General features: G+C 40.0%; 1 protein-coding gene across 1 annotated transcript in view; it reads right to left on the reverse strand.

Annotated features, from left to right (window-relative positions):
- Positions 1 to 19,655, reverse strand: part of MCC (mutated in colorectal cancers) — a gene marked incomplete at its 5' end in the record, with an annotated part of 50,463 nt that overhangs the window by 23,620 nt on the left and 7,188 nt on the right. Inside the window, 6 exons of the mRNA XM_010135193.1 lie at positions 3,539 to 3,722; positions 6,259 to 6,359; positions 7,559 to 7,699; positions 9,374 to 9,522; positions 10,212 to 10,301; positions 10,596 to 10,742. Coding sequence (XP_010133495.1) covers positions 3,539 to 3,722; positions 6,259 to 6,359; positions 7,559 to 7,699; positions 9,374 to 9,522; positions 10,212 to 10,301; positions 10,596 to 10,742 — 812 coding nt within the window. The remainder of the gene's footprint in view (positions 1 to 3,538; positions 3,723 to 6,258; positions 6,360 to 7,558; positions 7,700 to 9,373; positions 9,523 to 10,211; positions 10,302 to 10,595; positions 10,743 to 19,655) is intronic.

The raw sequence follows: 19,655 nt of genomic DNA on the forward strand, positions 1-19,655 counted from the left end.
TCAGTCAGTGTTACAACTGGAGTCCTTCTCTTTTGTTTCCTTTTTTTTTTTTTTATGGTGCAGTCGGTCAAACCTTACTGGCAATATGTGTCCTATAGTTAGCTTCTTTCCATTGAAATAATTACAACTTAAAACTACACTGCAGACCTATTTCTATTTTAAAAAAATGATCTGGCAACATTACTGTGCTGCTGCTGGCCAAATTAGTTGAGATGGTTGCTATTTTTTTTATTCATTTCACCAGTAACACCCTCTGTTACTGGTGAAATGCTCTTTCATTGCATTTCATTTCATGTCAGTTGCTCCCTTTTACAGTCTTTAACCACTTGTCACTAGTGACTCACCAAGCATTTATTCTCAGTAATGTGTTCAGTGATTTGACATTCAGGATCTCATTTGAAATGCCAAAGCTAAAGATGGGTCAATGATTCCATTATAAGTCTCTATTCTACAGGATTTCGAACAGCAGGGAGAATTACTCATTTGTCACAAGTCTCAGCAAAGGAGAATTTTCACCATTCCACTACCTCTGCTCACTTGGTTTCAAAGGAAAAAGGCAGCAATACACACCTGCAACTAAAAGCCTGCAACACTAAAATAGCTATGGCAAGCCATCAGTCTTGCAGCTTCAGAGTATGTTTGAACCACCTAACGTAAAAACGTTTTCATTTCAGCGCAGTGGTCCCCAAATGGTGGTTGCACGGCACTCACAAATCATGTGGGCTTGTCCTGCTCTCCAGTTTTACACACTGCCAAATTTGTTAAGACAAAAAAAAAAAAAAAAAAAAAAAAAAAAAAAAAAAAAAAAAAAAAACCAAAACCAAACAACCCATCAAGCCTGCAAGAACAGCTAGAAACCCGCAGTCTGCTTTCCTCTCTCTGCTTGGGTTGCTGTTGTAATGGAAAGGGAAATGGAAACCATCAACATCAAAGAATTGTAGAGGGCTGGAGGTTTGCGGCAATGGGAGGTCTGTCTAGAGCAGCAGGGAGCCGCGTGACAAGGGGGCATGCATGACTGAGAGCGAGCTGGCAACACCGGCAGGGTGACGCCGGAAAAACAGGAGTATGATCCTGCAGAGAAACAAAAAGGATCCAGAATGATCGGGAGGAGAGAGTTAAAGACAAAAGATTTCCATTTTTTAAAACGGAGATACAACGTTTACTGGTATAAATATATATACATTTTATATATATGTACTGATATAAATACACATAAATAGAAAAAAGCGTGTGCTTTTTGAACCAACACAGATTTTCCATCTATGGGCTGGCAGAGTGTCACGTATCTGTAAGGTGAAGAGGGGATGCCACCATTTTGAAACAGGGTCCACAGAAGGAGAAATCTGAAAACATCTCTACCTCATATCAGTTGAGCACAACAGAATGAAGGAAGGGAAGATTTGTATTTCATCGAAAAGCTGAAGTTTCAGGAATGTTTTCCCTGATATGTATGTTTAGGCAAAGACAAATTTACATTCGGCACGGGGGAAGGGGAGAGGTACAACAATGTGTAAGTGATGGTCAGAGCGAGATGCCCATATGACAAGTTCTTGACTTGCAGTATGCTCTTTGGGTGAGTGAGAGAAGCTTTTCTCTCTCATGTTCTACATATATCAAAGTAGATAACAGTAGTTACATTATTCAGCACAATATCTTGCTCTATGCCAAAAAAAAAAAATCCTACAATGAGAATGACTCAAAACATCTCTCTTGCACACAGAGAGGTGTGCATTTGCATTTTTACATTTCACAACACAGTTTATACTCATAAAATTTGAAAACCTATGCCATTTTAATCGTACTCTGCTGAAACGTGATCTAATCAGCCAACATGTTATGTGCGCACACACGTTGCCACCTGACCACCAAAAGTTCACAGCAAACAGTGAGCACGAGGGATAGTTCTATTCCTCAAATACACGCACTTCCTCCCTTATTCCCCCCTCTAAAAACCAAAAATTACGTTTAACAAAGCAGGACATTATATTATAATATAGAGATTATATTCCTACCAAACACTTTTGGTAAAAGGCTAGGAGAACAAACACTAAACACAGGAATACCCCCACCCACTCCCTATCCCCTGCCAATTTCCCCCTTGTCAATACTGGAAACCATCTAAGTTGTTAACAAGAAAAACGCCATTATGCCTTGACTACACATGAGACATCTCACAAGGGAGAAACACACAGAGGGAGATCTGAACCACCAGAAATGACCCTTTCAAACAGCAGAATGGAAAATGAGCTCAGCCTAGCTAAGAGTGTGGCCACTTTCAGCGTGTTCACATGCAGGTGTAGACAGGGCGTAAGTTCACAGAGACTGAGGCCAGTCAAATACTTGGAACAGCTTTGTATAAATTCTTTCCAAGGCCAGTAAATACTTGTGGTACAATGAACCATCAGTGTGTTACTTAGCACGGATGCTGCCACATTAATTTCTGCACAGAGATACAGCTTTCTTGGACTGAAAGTGCACCATAAAACTTCTTTGAATAAAACACTAAAATTTACCTCACATTTGGACCCTGTTCCCTCAGGTTACCTTTCTGCTCACTTCTTAGCTATTCCATGATAGTCACATAGCAGGAAATAAGATCCTTTGCAGGAGACATCAATAGCAAGAGGAAATGATACAGTACTAAAATAAACTTCTAAAAGTGTCAAAAAATTACAGCATTTGAATAAAGAGCTGGCTCAAAAATGGAATTAAAATTAAGTTTTAGAGTGAATCTGAGAAACCAAAATAACTTTTAAAAAGAAAAATGTTCATCTATATTTATCCAGGACGCTTGCCAAATTCGTATCCATATGCAAGCACACATATTCACTGACAGAGTACAATTACACTGGAGGCAGGCCACCACTCAAAATGAAGCTGCTAGCAGATGTATTTGAACCGGAACACTTCTGCAGTAACAGCTCATGTAAGTTTCATTATTTTCTAGCCCTTCAGAGAAACTGCAATATCCACCCTTTCCTGGAAGAATACACTTTGTCATGACGTTCATTTGCCTCTCCTCATGTGAAAGAATAGAATGGGAAGGAAGAATTTGATGGGTGGCAGAAGGGAATGAGACAGAGAGGAAGTAGTTTAAAACAAAATGGTTGGATTTACGACATTTAGAAAACAATGCTTGAGTACTCCAAAATGCTGATGGAAGTATGCTTCTGATCTCTGGTTCTCCATGAGTCTGTGCTGTTTGCACACAACAGATATGAAGTCCATGATTTGAGTTCTAACAAAAGAGCAAAAAAGTCACTTAAGTAAAACAAACATAATGGTTTTGCCCTTTATGAGGAAGATCGAAGTTCAAGGTCACCCACTTGCAACAAATTTACACAAAATCCTTCTTGGCTGGAGTTGGTCAAAGTCTAAAAGACAATTAGACCACTGAGGCATGGTGACTTACAAATCAAAGGAAAGAAGCCAGTGGTGGACAGAGGTGAGGGAGGCAGTTAAGCAAGCACAATATAACATAACTTTTGGTCTGATATCAAACACTTGAGGATTAAGAGAGCAGTCGAGTTGCAGTTACCTTGTGTGGCTGTTGGATGATAGGCTTTCCCAGGGCTGCACACTACAGCCAGTGATTGCATAGGCACCCCCGCAGCTCCCATCTAGCTTCATCAGTAAGGCTTTTGCTGCATTCTCAGCTGTCTTCCTGCAGTCATGAGCTCTCTTAAGCATCTGGGTGATGTTTTCGTCACCTGTCTGGTCCCCTAGTTTTCAATCAAAGAATCTGTTTCAGAGCTTTGAGGAGGATGATAGAAATAAAAGCAAGAGTAGAGACGCTCCTACGTGGTTTCAATTTATACCAAGACAACGACAATGAATTACGAATCTGTGATGTAAAAGCAACTTCACTTCTGTATGGTCATCAGTGGTAACTGAGCTATTGGCCTGAATGCATCTCCCTCCCAGCCAGGTATCCAGCTCCAGGTACATGTCTTAAGTGACGTTTTAGCTAGTTTGTCTGTTTGTAAGGGCATGCACTGTGCATTAGGAACAGGTTATAATGCTCAAATTAACAATACACTGGAAAAGCCTCAGCCTAAATTACACCCTTACTCCAATCAGTCCACTGCTGTTTCACACTGGGGTCATTTCCAGTGCTTCTTCTCACAAACGTCTTTCTGTCAAGCCTAATGGTCTGCCAGAGCACCTTCTTACAAGGTACCTTTCCAGGTGGAAGAATTGCCTTACTGCTTAGAAGCAGCCTTTCAGAGTTTACAGTCATGCCTACTAAACCAAAAGAAAACTAGCACTGGTATTTATTAATTTGCTGTATTTTCTAGTAGTAAAGCAGCATCTGTGCAGCTGGTAAGCCAGCCCTTTAGGGGTGGGAGGACAGAAATCACCACTATCACTTTTCTTAAGAGTCCTCTAGATAGAGTCAAATCATTAAAGTAAGACACATCAGTGGCTAGACTGAAAGTCTGAACAAAACTACAATATATTCACACTTCACCAAATGCAATGCAAAGATGTCAGAGAGTATAAAAACCCCCCAGTTTGTGCTACGTCAGATTTTCATTTCATCCTGATTTGAGTTAGACCAAGTACCCATACTTCACACTTTCTAAGTGAAGTCTGTGCATTATAAGTAACATGAACGTGGAATAAAGGAAGGGAGAATGTTCAGTTAAGAGCAGCTGGATCTGCTCAGCTCTAAGCGATGCAGAAGCTACTTGCATGAATTTTCCACTCTCAGATGTTGCTATAAAACCTGACTGATCTTCAAACCAAAAACCTGCTATTTTATCTAGGTGTTCAATCAAATTTCACAGAGAAGTAAAGGTACATACACCAAACACAACTTCCTTCAATGGGAAATCGGGACTATCTCTGTCACAGGGCTGTAATTGATAATACCATAATTAAGAGCTGTAGCAGATACCTATACAAAAATCTACACACACTTTCATAAAACGCATGCGTGATGAAACCCTACTCAAACCCAAAGTATTTCTCCCTTCTAAGATTTCTTTTTGCCACCTATGTGAATAGAAAATCCAAGACTAAATGAACTTTTGCTGGCCACTGATCTCTGCCGGCAGCGAAAACTCCCTAGCACCTTGTGGAAAGGAATGACCAGAGTCTGGGAGAAAGGATGAAAATCTCAGATGTCCACTCCAACCTTCAGTGCACAGGACATGCTGCACAGGCCAAGGCAGGTATTCAAGGGCCTGCTTCTAGCACCGGGAGAGATAGAAAATACGGGGCATGGTTAGCAGCACAGTGACTATGGGCTGAGTGCATCTAGTCGTCTGATACAAGAGGCTGACCATGTTGGTCCTGTAGCTCTAAAGCCAGATGGTCATTCCGCCTCCAAAGGCCTTTACGTTTCAGCAACTCCCGAGAAGCTAGCGCTGTAATACTGTCTCAACCAGGCAGTTACTATGACTCAGCATCGTATGAAGAGCTATTCTTCTCTCTCCAAAGATATCCCCTCTTTTTACTTGAGGATTACTACTGCTACCTTCTCCTACCAGTAAAAGGAATGGGACTGTAAAACCCAGATGAACGTTCATTGTGTAAATATCTCTTTCCAACAAAACGGTGGAGCCAGCATCAACATCAAGCTCCAAACACTTCTGAACAGTGGCTCATTCCATTACTCAGTGGGCAGCACATTAAGAACCACCACCCCCTAGCCACAAGATTGACTATCCAGAAAGTAAGAGAAACACAGAACATACAGGCTAATATCCTTGACAACACAATAAAACATAAGATAGAATGTTTTACAACTTCAGAGCAAAGGTAAAATGTGAAGTGAAAAACTAGAGCCATTTTTTGGATAACTGCTAAATGTTACATTTGTATTGTCTTAATTCCAGTTTTTCATAATGATACTTAACTCCAGGGGGGATCAATGTTGCTGGTTCAGAGAAAATCTCTGCTTGCAGTTACCACAGCTGTATGGCCCTAAGCCACACGTGCACATGAGTATTGTTTAATAATTCCACTCTGTACAGTTGCATGCCTATAGCAGCCTCACCACTGCCAGAATAGGCATTCCCTTGTGATATTATACGCAGGTTAATTTAAATTGCTGGTGAATTTTATGATTTAATTTCAGTCTCTCTTTTTCTTTTCCCCTCATTTTTGGGTGCGTAAAATGATTTCATTAGTTAAACACAGAGAGCATTCTTATGTGATAGGTCATGAGATGATTCACTGTTACAACTAACTCTAATCCTAACTGACATGCAAACAAAAAAATTTAAATAAAGCAATTCATTGACATCTTACCAACAGAACCAACACCTGCGGCTCTGAACTGCCCAAGAATAAGACTCTGCTCACTTTCTGCCAATGCCAACAGCAGCTCATATGCTTCTATGCACTGTTCACTGAAAGAAAAAAACAATCCTCAGAAAACAAACAAACAAACAAACAAAAAAATCACACAAAATGTATCTGCAGTTTAGAGGGGAAGAATACCTGAAACAGCAACAACAACAAAAAAAGAGGTCAGTCGCATGATTCCCTACTATTTGTCTAGCAGCAGGGATATTAAATGACAATAACACATGTAGCTTCTATCACAAGCATTCAACAGTCTCTCCTTTATCACAGTCCCAGGTGGGCCTCAAGTAATGAAGAAGCTAAAACAGAGGAGAATGACCTGATGTGAAGTTAGGTCCAGAAGCATGCTTCAGAAAGTGAACAATACAAATGGTGGTCAACATGATCCCCTCACAAAACTTTACTCAGGCCTTCTTAGTATACAAAATACGGTATTCTATACTCTACTGTATAATGCACGGTAAGAAGAAAAGACAAGGAAAACACTTGCTCATCTGTCCTGGCTGTAAGATCTTCCTCCTTACAACACAACAGCTTCTAAATACAGTTGTGAGTCACTCACTGCTGTTGCATTCTAATGTTTTTGAAAATACATACGTTATTACACCTATTTCCACTTTACATTTCCCTGTCATTTGCTCAAGGCTGGTAGCAACAGAATACATTCTTTAAAAGGCACGCCATTTGTCTTAAGACCTAAACTGCCTGTTCCGAGGTGCAGTTTGGGTGCAGTTGAAGGAGTTAAATGACACCATGTTTTTATATGCTGTTTAAAGCAAATTTAGATACTGGTAACAAAATACTAAGCAATTGGACCACAATTCAAACTAATGCAATGTAAGGTCACTCTGAATTATGTGGAGCACAATACTGGTCCACTGGCCTTGTAGAAAGTGCAAGCCTAATACAGAGAATCTGTGTTTTAAGCCTGGATACAGTAGAGACAGTTCAAGCCTACAAAAGCCCTTGTTCAAATGTTAATTCAGTATTTACAAATGAAAAGATAAATCTGTGTATTTCTACTAGATAAAGTCCACTACTGCTGGTGAACTGGGGTTGAAGTGCACTTGTATCCATAACTTCAGTAGTATAGTTTGTCAAGCAGTTTAACCAAAGAGGCATTTTTTTCAGTGAGGAAACAAAACTGGAAGTATTACTATGGCACACAAATAATTTCACTCTCCAAGACTTCTATGCTGCTCCCTCTTCTTCTGGCTTAGTTACCCTCTGGGTAGCCACATACCTGTACTGCAATGCAAGCCTGAGGGCTGTGGCATTGGACTCATACTTCCCAACAAGCATGCTCATCCTCTCGGCGTTGCTCTTGCACTCTTCCAGTGTTATTGTCAACAAGTCATTCTGGGATTTCAGGTGTTCAATACGGCTGTAGAAAAAGAAGGAATATGCAACCTTCAAGCTTAGCTTGCAGAAACTGTCCTGAAAACTCTAGAACAATAATCGTTTACCGCAACAAATATTTGGTCTACACAAGGTTTTTAATGAACGTGGCAATAATCTAGCAGTTCTGTGTCCCATATGAAGAGCCAAGCCAAGCCAATTTTTCTTAGGACAGCCTCTTCTCCTTCTCTGTTCCTTCCCATAAAGTGCTATCATAACTGTGTGCAACAGCTGCAAGGAGAAAGCTCTGCCCTTATTTTGTAGCCGCAAGACTGTGTAGGACAGTTCTGTATTAACCTTTTGCTTAAGTTTTCTGCATCCATTTGTCACTTTCACATTTGCTTCTTGTTGTAAGCGGCATAATTCTAAGTGCAATGTATGTGTGTGTGCACGGATCATGCAGATGCATAAATACACCCTTTCTTTGGAACACCTAGAATACCGGTTCCACTGGAAGTAGTATTTTGATTGTGATGAGAAATGTAACTTCCAATGAAGTTTCGATGACATAATTTCCAAAGTTAGGGCATTAGTGAAGCAGAAGCTTGTATCAGAACTTAATTGTAATATTCTTTTCAATGAGGTTAACTCTGAATCTGACAATGAGGCTTCAGAGTTTCAGTATTATTGTTCATTCTCATTTATTCTCCTGCTAACTGCACTACACGTCGATGTACTATGTCTAATCACAAAACTTGAACATATGCTGAAAACAGACAGGCAAATGGTTTCAAAATTTGGACAGGGAGCTAATGAAGGCATCAGTGTCATCAGAACTCTAAAATCACTGACTTCTGAACAAATACAAGAAGGGGAAGGGCTAGTATATAATTTATTCAGCAATCAGAATAAAAGCCTGACTTTCCTAGCTACTAGAACTCTTAGAATCTTCATGTCCTATATCGTCTTTGACGCTGTCAACACATGTTATCAAAGGGTAATTGTGCAGTGCACAGAAAAGAGGAAAAAAAAAGGAAGAAAAGGATCACATTTTGCAGCACTACAAAAACATGAGCTACAAATAAAAAAGATACTGTACTGATCAGACTAAATTTGAGATAGCCTTGGGGAAAAGAACTTGGAAAGAAATATGCTGAGGCACGATTCTCATGTTCCTAATACACAGTTTTGATTTTATGTGCCAAAGGGGACATGAAGCATTGGTTTTGATAGACCTTATTGAAGGATAACATCAGCAGTATTTTAACTGCAATCAGAAAGCTGCAATCTTTCTCCCACAGACAGAAGTCTATTTACTGGTATATATGCCACACCTCCATACACCAGTACATTCATTGATTCTGTTCATGCCATAATTCTGTTTCTTCAGGACAAAACAAAGAAAGCTAGTTCAGAATGATGGTCCTGTCTACTTGGTCAGCCATGGAGAAGGACACTCTACAATGCAAAATGTAGAACGAAGGTGAAGGTGCCATGCTGATCTAATAATGTATGACCAAATTATCATGCTAAAGCAAAGAGTTCTTAGCATACAATTCAATTTCCTTCTCATGTTTAAACATTCCATGTATTTCTGCAGCTGCCACAGTAGAGCTGAGACTGAACTAAGAAATGTTCAAAAAGGATAAAAAAAATGTAGTAACTTTAATAAAGCTAGTAGCAGACAACACATTTGAGCACATCTGGCTTCTCACATTACCTATTTAATCTCTCTGTCTCCACTTCAAACTCACGGATTTTACTCTCAGAGATAGCAGATCCATGTGAATACAGAGTCTGGAAGATTTCCTGGATGTTGGAGCAGTCTTGGAGGGAATGAGCCAAATGTTCAGCCACCGTACTAGACACCTGCACGGGGCAGTTAAGAGATCATTGTGAATAGATAACCACTGGATTTCTCTCACAGGCAGGCTGCATCAAGAGCTGCGCTGGCCTGCATGCACTCACCTCAAGGCATTCATTATTCAGTTTCTCCTATGAATTTTACACCGCATACAACATTTACAAGTTTTCACTTTAAAAAGCTATTTCGATTTAAAGTTCTACTGACCAAAGGGTGAAGCCCGCTATTTCGACATACAACTAAAAAGCCTAATATGCAAGTTATTTACTCTCTTGAATGCTTACCAACAGGTCAGAGCTAAGGTCTTCAGTGAAACAAATATTAACACACAGGAACAACAGTGTTACGGATTTACGTTGGCATTACGACACAGAACTCAGTTCTCTGTTGATGGGAAGTTGTGAAATGCAACCAAACAGTTCTTTATTGAAGAAGAATAGTATTTTGGAGGAATTAACTCCAAAATTATCGTCTTGAAGTCACTCAGGGAACGATTTCTAGCCATCAGTCCTGAGAAAAGATGATCTTAATACTGGGTGAAATACTCTCTGCTGAAATATTTTTGTCAAAATAACTTCTTAAAGTTTCTACAATTATCTCACTTATTAATTTAATAAGAAAACAATGCTGCTTTTAATGGAACATGGGTCATCTTCAGAAGGAATCATGCATGCACGTAATTATTAGTCCTTACCCCTATGCTGCTGATTTCTGATCCTAAGACAGGTCTATCAGATGATGAGGACTCTGATCTTGTCTTCGACAACTTCACTCTTTCAGCAATCTGTAAGTCAGAAGGCTGAACAGGTTACGCAGGAACCCACACTCCATAAGGATTACACAAAATGCATTTCTTCCCTAGCTACACCTGTAAACCCCAAGTAAACTAATGTAAAATTGACACCTGTGTTGTAATTAGCGCATAATTTCTTTCTGAGCTGAAGCTCAGGACCCCAGAAAACTCTCTGAGGATTCTAGATATCCCCCATTTAGTCATACCCTTGCACAGCAGGTGGGCAAAATGAAGCCTGCTTTCCCCAGATAACAAGAAGTGTTACTGCAACACAAAATAGCTCACCTTGGCTATGGGGATGTCATTGCTACTGCTGCTTGTGCTCAGCTCTCCTGTGCTGGGGTTAATGGGTCGATTGGCAGAAGTCAGACGGCTTGGACTGGATGGGCCTGTTGCCTGCACGCTTTGCAAACGTGTTTGCAGTTCCCGAACCTACAATAAAACGTAAAGTTCAGTTTTTTCCACTTGCATGGTTTAAATAGTTTGGAGATTTTCTCAGTGTCTAGTCAAGCCCAACTGCTTCTGGCTTCAGCACAGAAGTCGAGTTTTGTTCTGTGGTGGCCGCCAAGTTTTCGTGTGGAGAGCAGACGAATGGAAGTTGTTTTACAATTCCATTGTTGTCAGTTTTTTAAATGATTTCCAATGTGTAAATATGCAAATGTAATACTGTAGAGTAATTACTCAAAGTTTCAGCTTATTTCACATAATCCCTTCAGCACAGCTGTACTACATGTATAGAAATTATTCTTTCTGGGGTGAAACTAATGCTCTGGCCCAAGATTACGATGCCTCAACAAATCAAATGAAGATCCTGCTTTTAATGGAAAGCTCCAGTATTGGAAAAACTCTTCACATAAATATATCACAGGATGACTTCACCATATTTAAAGATCAAAGACATTCATTCAAATGTTAATCATGCTTTCAAAACTACAGTTAAGTAAAGCTACCATACAGTGAGTAACATACAGACAAGAAAATACCAGCAAGGTACCCAACCAACAGTCTGCAGATGCTCTCTGTTAATAAACATGCACTACAAACACTGCACAGTCCTCGTAACATATCAGATACTTGCAGAACTGATGTCAAAAGATTTTCATGACTAAAGGTAAAAAAAAAAAAAAAAAAGCCTGCAGTGTCTGCAGGAGCCAAACTATAGCAGAGCTGAAGATTATAGTGTTTACCTTGGAGTAAGTCTTAACAGACAAAGAATAAACGATCTGCTTAACACAACAATTATGCCACAAGGTAAAGTGACAGAGCTCATTTTCCCCACAGAATCTCACACACAGAGCATGAGATGAGAGAAGGGTGAGGAAACAATCTGAAAAGGAAATCTCCCCAAATATACAGTGTTAACTTTAATACACAAGTTTCTATGCCAATTTCGTTAGAACAGTGCAAAACAGAACAGGTAAAATCTTACCAAAAGTCTAGTGGAATAGAAGTTCAGTCCATTTGATACCCCCTATACCATGAAATGTAACTCCTGATTCCTAGTCTCTAAAACAAGGTGGGATTTTATACTAAGTGCAATATGTTTACATGAAGAACTGATTGAGTAAGCTGAAATTCCTCAGTCAAAAAATTAGTTGCTTTAAAGCTTAGGCTTTGTTCAGCTACAGGCTCAGCAAGTGCATGGTTAGTGATTTAGCAATCTCTGCTTCAAGCAGCAGCAGTCAGCATGTTCTCTGTACAACATATACAGATCCCTTCAACCTACTGCACAGAGGAAAGAGCTCAGGCTGAACTCTCTCTGGTAACCAAAGCAGTATCTTACGCCTCCTACAAAGCCCTATGGTCTGCTTCTTCCTGAAGCTTCTTCCCTGAAGGGTACCCTGCCTCTCCCTCAGTTGTATGCAAACCGAAGGTCAGGCTGTCTTACTGTCAAAATAACAGGATTTCTAGGTATGTGCAAATTACAAAGAAAATAAACCCTTTAAGTTATACAGAACAGAGCAGAACAACTGCGTGTTACTAATAAAAAGCTGCACGTGGCAACAGTAAGAGTACATAAAGGGTAACTGCAGCCGTAACTTCCCTGTTCAGTCGTGGAGGAGTGCTACACCTTAAACAAAATGAATCCAAACAACTCCATGGGTCTTTCTGTTAAAAAAAAAAAAGACAAAGTACACAAAACCTCAAGTCAAATCCCCAGTGTTCAAAGTAACTTGCTGAAAAAAAGATATGGGTTCTTGCCCCAGAATTACACATCTTAACTGCAATTACATCGTGAAGCAATTACATCGTGAACTGAGCAGAGTGTATGAAGTGCATATTCATAGCATCTTCCACATATTTGCAGCTGAGGCCTCCTTTGTTCATACAGTTGTGTATAATTTCAACACGGGTACAGCTGCATTAATGCAAACCTTAAGGACAGAAGTACTCTACTGATGCAAAGCAATCATTTCAGCCTGCTGATAGGCATAAAACTGAAATAAACCATGTATGCATGTTTCTGCTTGCAGATGTGGAATACTGGCACAGATAGGAATTGTACTGTGACATTAACACTGAAAAAAACCCCACACAACCCCCAAACTTCAATAAATCAACATCACATTTATTATTATTTTTTAAAACTGAGTTTTTCCAAACTAAAGTCCCCAAGTACTTAAGGTACAGAATTATTTGGAAGCAAACAAACAGGAAAACCAGTAGGGATATAGTCTTCAAAAAAATCAAATCCCTGCCTCAGCATCTGACTTAAAAATTGCTAAAATATTCACCTATGTCCAGAAGCTAGTCCTGGAACATTTCAGTCCAAAAGCAAGGGACACTCTAAATGTAAGGGCAACCAGGAGTTGGTTAAAGTTGCTTAAAATGCTAAGCATTCACTGGCTCCAAAGTTTAAAACCACCTTGCGTGAGGGCAATATTACATAAAACTTTAATGCAGATAGGTTTCCTTTAGTCTCTGTTTTAGTACTGAACAGCGATTATTCGCCACGATTACAAAGCCAATTGTTCTTCAGGATCCTGTTAAAAACAACATTAGCAACAGAAAAAAAAATGACCCCAGCTAAGTCCTAGACATGCAAAGCTTTGCTCAGGAAAGCATTTATTAAAAAAACCTCAGAGCACAGCACAGTTATCAATCTATGCAGGTCATTGTTTTAATACTGTGTCACAAAAGCAACCACAACTTAAAGAAACTGTCTGCTTATTCATGCTGCCTCATTCAGGCCTTCATTTGAGAAATTGCAGGCTGAAGTAACTGCTATAAATAACTGCACTATCTTTAGCAATGTTGAATACTGGATGGTATATATGAGCAGGATAACAGGGCAAGTTTGTCTGGCCTGTAAAATCACTGATCTCACAATTCACACATTCACCAAGCCAGAACCTCATGACTGGGTTGCCTGCCCACCAGACTGCCCAGAGACAGCTAAGGCAACTATTTCTGGTGACCAAAACCTCCACCGAAAATAGAGCAGTATGCACCAGCTCCTCAGAAAGTACTTTTCCACACTAGTAGTAATTCTACAGGAGAAAATAAAGGAAGACCAAAGAACAGGAATCAAGAGAAAAAAGAGTTCAGAAGAGCCAGCTTATTCTCTGGATTGATGAATGGAAGAGTTATGAAAAGATTAGTTTTAAAAGTATGATTAAAAATTGTCTGACCACCGCTGCTCAATACTTCTACCAGCCTTAAGTGTCGTTACCAAAGTAATATGAATTATTGTGAAGGTTATGTTTATTAGTAGAATGAAGGTAATCACAGTACCCCACATGAGACACAACAAACACTTGGAAACAGGAGAGAAAGAAGTGCAGATCTTACAGGAAATGGATGACAAAATTGGCAAAACCTGATGGGTGAAGACAAGTAACGAAACAAAACCAAGGAAGCTCCACTGAAAAACAGGGAAGTGAGAATTTCTGACTTGGGGAGAAGTGTAACAAGGAAATACTTAGAGAAAGATTTCTTTAGCCCTTGCATCATGCTAGTTTAAAGAGAAACATCTAGAAGGATATAAAAATTGCCAGAGTCCTAAAACTCTAAATTGAAATGGAAAGTGGCCAACAAGCAGACCTAATTAGATGATCATTAAAAAAAAAAAAAGGAAGAAGGGAGGAAAAAAGGAGAAATCCAGGGAAGCATCTGTGAAATCCACTCCAAAAGACCTAAGTTACTGGATCCTAAAAAAAAAAAAAAAAAAAGGAAGAAGGGAGGAAAAAAGGAGAAATCCAGGGAAGCATCTGTGAAATCCACTGCTAAGAAAAAGAAGAGTGAGCAAAGACCTTCTGAACAGCTGGAGGAAGCCCAAAGAATTACAGAAGTAAAGAAGTGCTGGAACCTTGGAAAGGGCAGAGGCATTAAGCAAGGCACAAAGCAACAGAGCTATTAGACTTCAGAGCAATGGATAGCCTAGATACCAAGATAAGTCAGGTGCAAAGAGAAGTTCAAGTTATTGTTACAAGCTTAAATAAACAGAAATTTTTTTTAATTAATATTTGATGTTTAGCAATATGAACCAAATGTTTAGTTGCATTTCTAATTTTTTCCACTGAATGCTGAGAATTGGAGTAGGAAACTGGGAAATACAAAGGATCATTTCTCATGTGTACTTTAAGATCTAAGTAAACAAACAGCAAGCGTAGAAGAAAAAAGGGGTTGAACACTAAAGTAATGTTGGATTTATGAAAGACTTTGGAATTGATTAACAGGCACCATGGACGTGTTCGCAGAAATGCATTGTGGGTTATAGAAAACACTTCTGTGGAATATGCTCATTTTCAACAACCAAGAATCTATACTCTTCCGTATTTACGCTTGTATACTCACAACTACATGATCTGTTAACATATTCTAAATAAATACCCACAGCTACGAACTGCCAGGTTTTGTCACTGATTTCTGCATTCAAAGGACACCTGCTGCTTTTGCTCCTAAACCAGTTTCAAATAAGGGGCATGCCTGTGACTCTTTTCTTTCTGCCCTACTTGTGACCTGTTTCATCATCCAGTATCTCTGAACACTTCAAGTAATAACAGGTTTTTTCCCCAACATTTTAATACTGCTTCAATTTTTCTTTCCCTGTTATAGAGAGGAGGAAAATGAAGCACAACAAATCACAGGAAGTGAATATACCTCTCCCACTTTCTAATTTATTCATGCATATTGCAAATCTGTGAATGGGAAGATAGAACATGAAATACCAGCATGACAATTCAAGCAGCTCTGAAGTAGCTGAGGGCCCTTCCCAGCCTAAAGCACCCCCAACATTTCAATCAGGCCTAGCGGTGATTATTTTCAGCCAGATAATTTTCAGCCCCTCTTAAAATCGTGAACACCAAAGCCGACAAAGTCTGATTTCCTACAGGTTGTCTGTTGTGGCTGACTGAGCATGGAAAGAAGTCTTTCATGGCACTCATAAGGACCATTTATTTCCTCAGTGACTTCTCTGGAGCTGAATGAGCTTAGACCTGCACTCATCAGTTCAAACAAGGCATTTACAGAATCTCTCTCCTCTACAAAGACATCTGCTTTCAAGAAATCTGTAAGAATTTAACTGTCACAAGGAGTGCTACTCTTTTGGCAGATCTGAAAATCAATCTGCCATTTGAAGAATTATTTTGAGGATCGGAGAAAGGGAAGAATATGCAGATACAACAAGCTATGGGAGAACCAGTACACTAGCAGGGTTTATACATATGGCTTTTTGGAAAGGCTAGAGTGCACTGGGTGATGCAAATAGGTTCACCAAGCAAGCACTCCTCTGCTTTTAACACCTTTTAGACCAAAGTCCCTCATGCAGTGCTCCATGCACAAAGATCTGGGTGCTGCACCTCTATAAAGGTTGCAAAGTAACAAAAACCAAGGATGTGGTAGGATGTGGGTGACATGGGAGTGAAGCGAAAGGCTTCATCTGAAAGGTCTGAGCACAACTACAGTGTTCTGATCCAGGCTAGCACACAGCAGAAACAAACACAAGTGAAAGCGGAAAGCCTATCTCAGGCTTTCTCTCATTTCATTTCAGATTAATTACTGAGCATTTCCATACAAGCTTGGAAACAGAAGTAAAGCTATAGTTTGTTAACAGCTAAGTGGAGACACTGCTGCATAAGCAAACACCGTGCAGCAGCAGGAGGCAGAGAATGGCAACAGCTTTTGGCTGTCACCTCAGGTTTCTGGTACACACCAAGACACAAGGAGACAGAATAATTCAAGGATCAAGCAAGCTGATAGTAATCTCTAAAGGCCGATAAGGTATCTGTTCTTTAGCAATCTGGAACAGTACCTTCTGATCCCAACACAAGTGATGCCAAAACAAGGACAGTTGAGCAGCTCGTGCAAGCCTTGTGTCATCTGAGAACAATGTGGGCTCAAGAATGTCTGCAAGGCTGAGGATCTGACTCCTGCTGTGGTTTGGGTACGTGTCAATTCCTCACAAGGTATTCCGGGAGAGCCCTCACACTAAAGTGATGTTTCTTGGAGTGGGGAAATCTGGGCAGCTGGAGGAATCACACATTAAAACGGCAGTTTTCCTCTCCTCAGCAGATTATGTTTTTTACAAAGGTCTTCAGCTGAAGACAGCTAAAATACTAAGGCTGGTTTTATTCTGGTCAGTTTGGTGAATCCAGCTGAATTTGGAGCAGATAACAATCCTCACAACTAAGAGCGTTTGATTAACTGAACAAGCTGACATACGCAGAGCACTTAAGAGACGGACTTAACAGACTTCCAGAGCTGGAACAGCCCTCTCACTTTAGACTTAGCTCCTCCGAACAGCCTCAGGGAAGTCTGAACACTGCCCTCGCCCACTGCTTCTTATGCCAACAGGCTGCTTAGACTATGCTGAGGCAGTACTCATCTGGCAGCTTTCACAGGCAGTAAACAAAAACCCCACAACTTTTACTTTGCAGTCATGATGGAGTTTACAGGCTGTCATCAGTGCTGCTCACCTGACTCCCCTGGTGGATACCAAAGATCTCGTGTAAGAACACAAATCGTACTTTTTTTACTATTAATTAAGCTTGTTACTAGATATAGCAGTTGTAGATAGTGTTGACCTGATTACAGCCTTATTCTCATGTAATAATAATTCCACAAACCAGTATAGAAGTTCCCCAGCATCTGTATTACCAGATTCAGGATTACGGTCAGCTATGTGTAAGGAGTTTCTAGGGCACTGACTGGCCAAAACTTAAATAGATTTTATTTTTAATATGGCAATATCATACAGAGGTAAAAAACCCCCTCTGCTTTATGAAATCAGCTGCTACGATGCAGGCACCCTACAGAATTAAGCGATTACCTCATTTACTAATGACCCATGAGAAAAAAAAACTTTGTACGTACGTTGTTTCTTAGCTATTGTTCTAGAAAGCAGCTCAATCTGTTAACTGAGCACAGTAAATACCTAATTAAATTAGATCTCCAAGAAGCCTGAGAAAAATGTATTGAAAGCACTCTGCTTGATTACAGACATTGGTCTAAAGTAACAGAGCTATTGATCTGGTCAACTTCAAGCTTATTCACCTCACCCAATTTAATTTGAGAAGAACCATAACTAAATTTTAGTTGGATCTCCTTTCCCACTCTCCCGGGAAATAATCTGAAGTGACTTCAGGTTCAGTTGGTGTTCAGAAAATACTTAATAGGTCGAAGAAAACATTTATCTTGTTGCAACTACGGACACAGAGTTACACTTAAATGCAAACCTGGTTTCCAGTGCAACAATTACACAGTGTTGCTGACAGGGTCACATGCCATGAACCAGCTTCTCTGGCTTGGGCAACGTACCAATCGTTCCGCTAGTTCAGGATGATATTAAAAACTGTGTTTCAATGAAGCCCTCCATAGGTGCAAACTAAATGAAAAAACTGAACTCCCCACCCAGCTGTGCCTGAACACAGAGGCTGCTCAGTTTTGTTATGCGCTGTGCCCGTTCAACATTAAGCCATTGTCTACTAGACAAGACATCTACCCAATCTGTCCAAGAAGAAGATCCTTAATTAAAGAAGAACAAACATTTAACCTGGCTTGCTGTATACAAAAGATAGCTCACAGTCTCTACAGAGCAATTTGAGACCTATCCTCTCCAGGGTCAGTGGTCTGAACACAATTCGGGTCAGTAACGTCTCATTGCTGCTATCATCCCACAATTGCTCTAGACACTTACAAGAAGATGACCTCAATTCCGCTTCCACCAGAGATGCTTCTGTAACGGAGACATCAGTAACGCGTGCAGCATCACTGCTAGTATTTCAACAGACAGCTCAGGAACTACTGGATCTGCATGATGAGCACACTATCATTTCAGTCCTAGGCCCTGCCTACACTAACGATGCGAAATATTCAGTAACACAGCCAGTACTTGTGCAGCTCCACAAATTCTTGGTTCACTGGGGATTCCAACATAGACTGAACGAGTCAAGCAGTACCTGCATGCACAGAACTAAATGGCATTTTCCTTGTCATCTAATCCAACCCTCTGCTACTGCTGGCAGACAGACAAACGTAACAGTTTTGTGCAGAGATAGTAAGGCTAGCGCTGGCATTAATGCAGCTGTATTAACTGGGCCAATTAAAATTATGCTTTTTTGCTTTCCTTTGGATACAATCCTAATGTATCCATTAGGATGCTGGTTTTAATAGGTATCCCTGCATACTAATACATTTCATTATACAAACATCATTTTAATATTTTAAAGCTCCATCTTCAAAGTAGTCAGTCAGCAGCCTTACGCCTTACTGCTTCTTCAGTACCACACTCCTCCTGTCTGTTAGACACCTCATAGTCTAATATCCGGCCTGACTCAGCCACGAGTGGTGTATATCAATCTACTGTTGCTCTAGTTTTGTCCCTAAGTTCAAACGGCCATTAATTCCCATTCTTACTTGCTTTCTCCAGCGCTTGTAAAGACAAATCAAAATATTGCTTTGCCAAGGTGAACAGGACTATCTCTTTAAGTCACTTCTCCAAGTAAGCTGCCCATCTCTCTGACCATTTTCTGTATCTTTTTTTTTTTCCAATTTAAACTGAACCCTTCCAAGTGTAAGATATAAGAACTACATATAGTCTTCCAGATCAGATCTCACCACTCTTTACACAGTTGTTCCAATCTCTGCTGCAAATAATTTATCTGCTATATCGTAGGAGTAAATTTGTCAGCACGCATCAGTGGCTCAGCCATGCTTATCCCTGACATTACAAACACCAATTCTTGCCCCTTTTCTTTAACCGAGAAGCTTCCGGCAGTCAGCATAAATTCTTATTATCGGTCTTTTAAGCATCTTAAGTTGCTTTCCATACTTATCAATATTTAAATATTTTTCCGTTAATCCTATCCTCAAGGCTGTCTATTTTTGTCTTGTTTGATAGCCCAG

The sequence above is a fragment of the Buceros rhinoceros genome, unplaced genomic scaffold, assembly GCF_000710305.1.
Source record: "Buceros rhinoceros silvestris isolate BGI_N320 unplaced genomic scaffold, ASM71030v1 scaffold26234, whole genome shotgun sequence".
Classification (NCBI taxonomy): Eukaryota; Metazoa; Chordata; class Aves; order Bucerotiformes; family Bucerotidae; genus Buceros; species Buceros rhinoceros.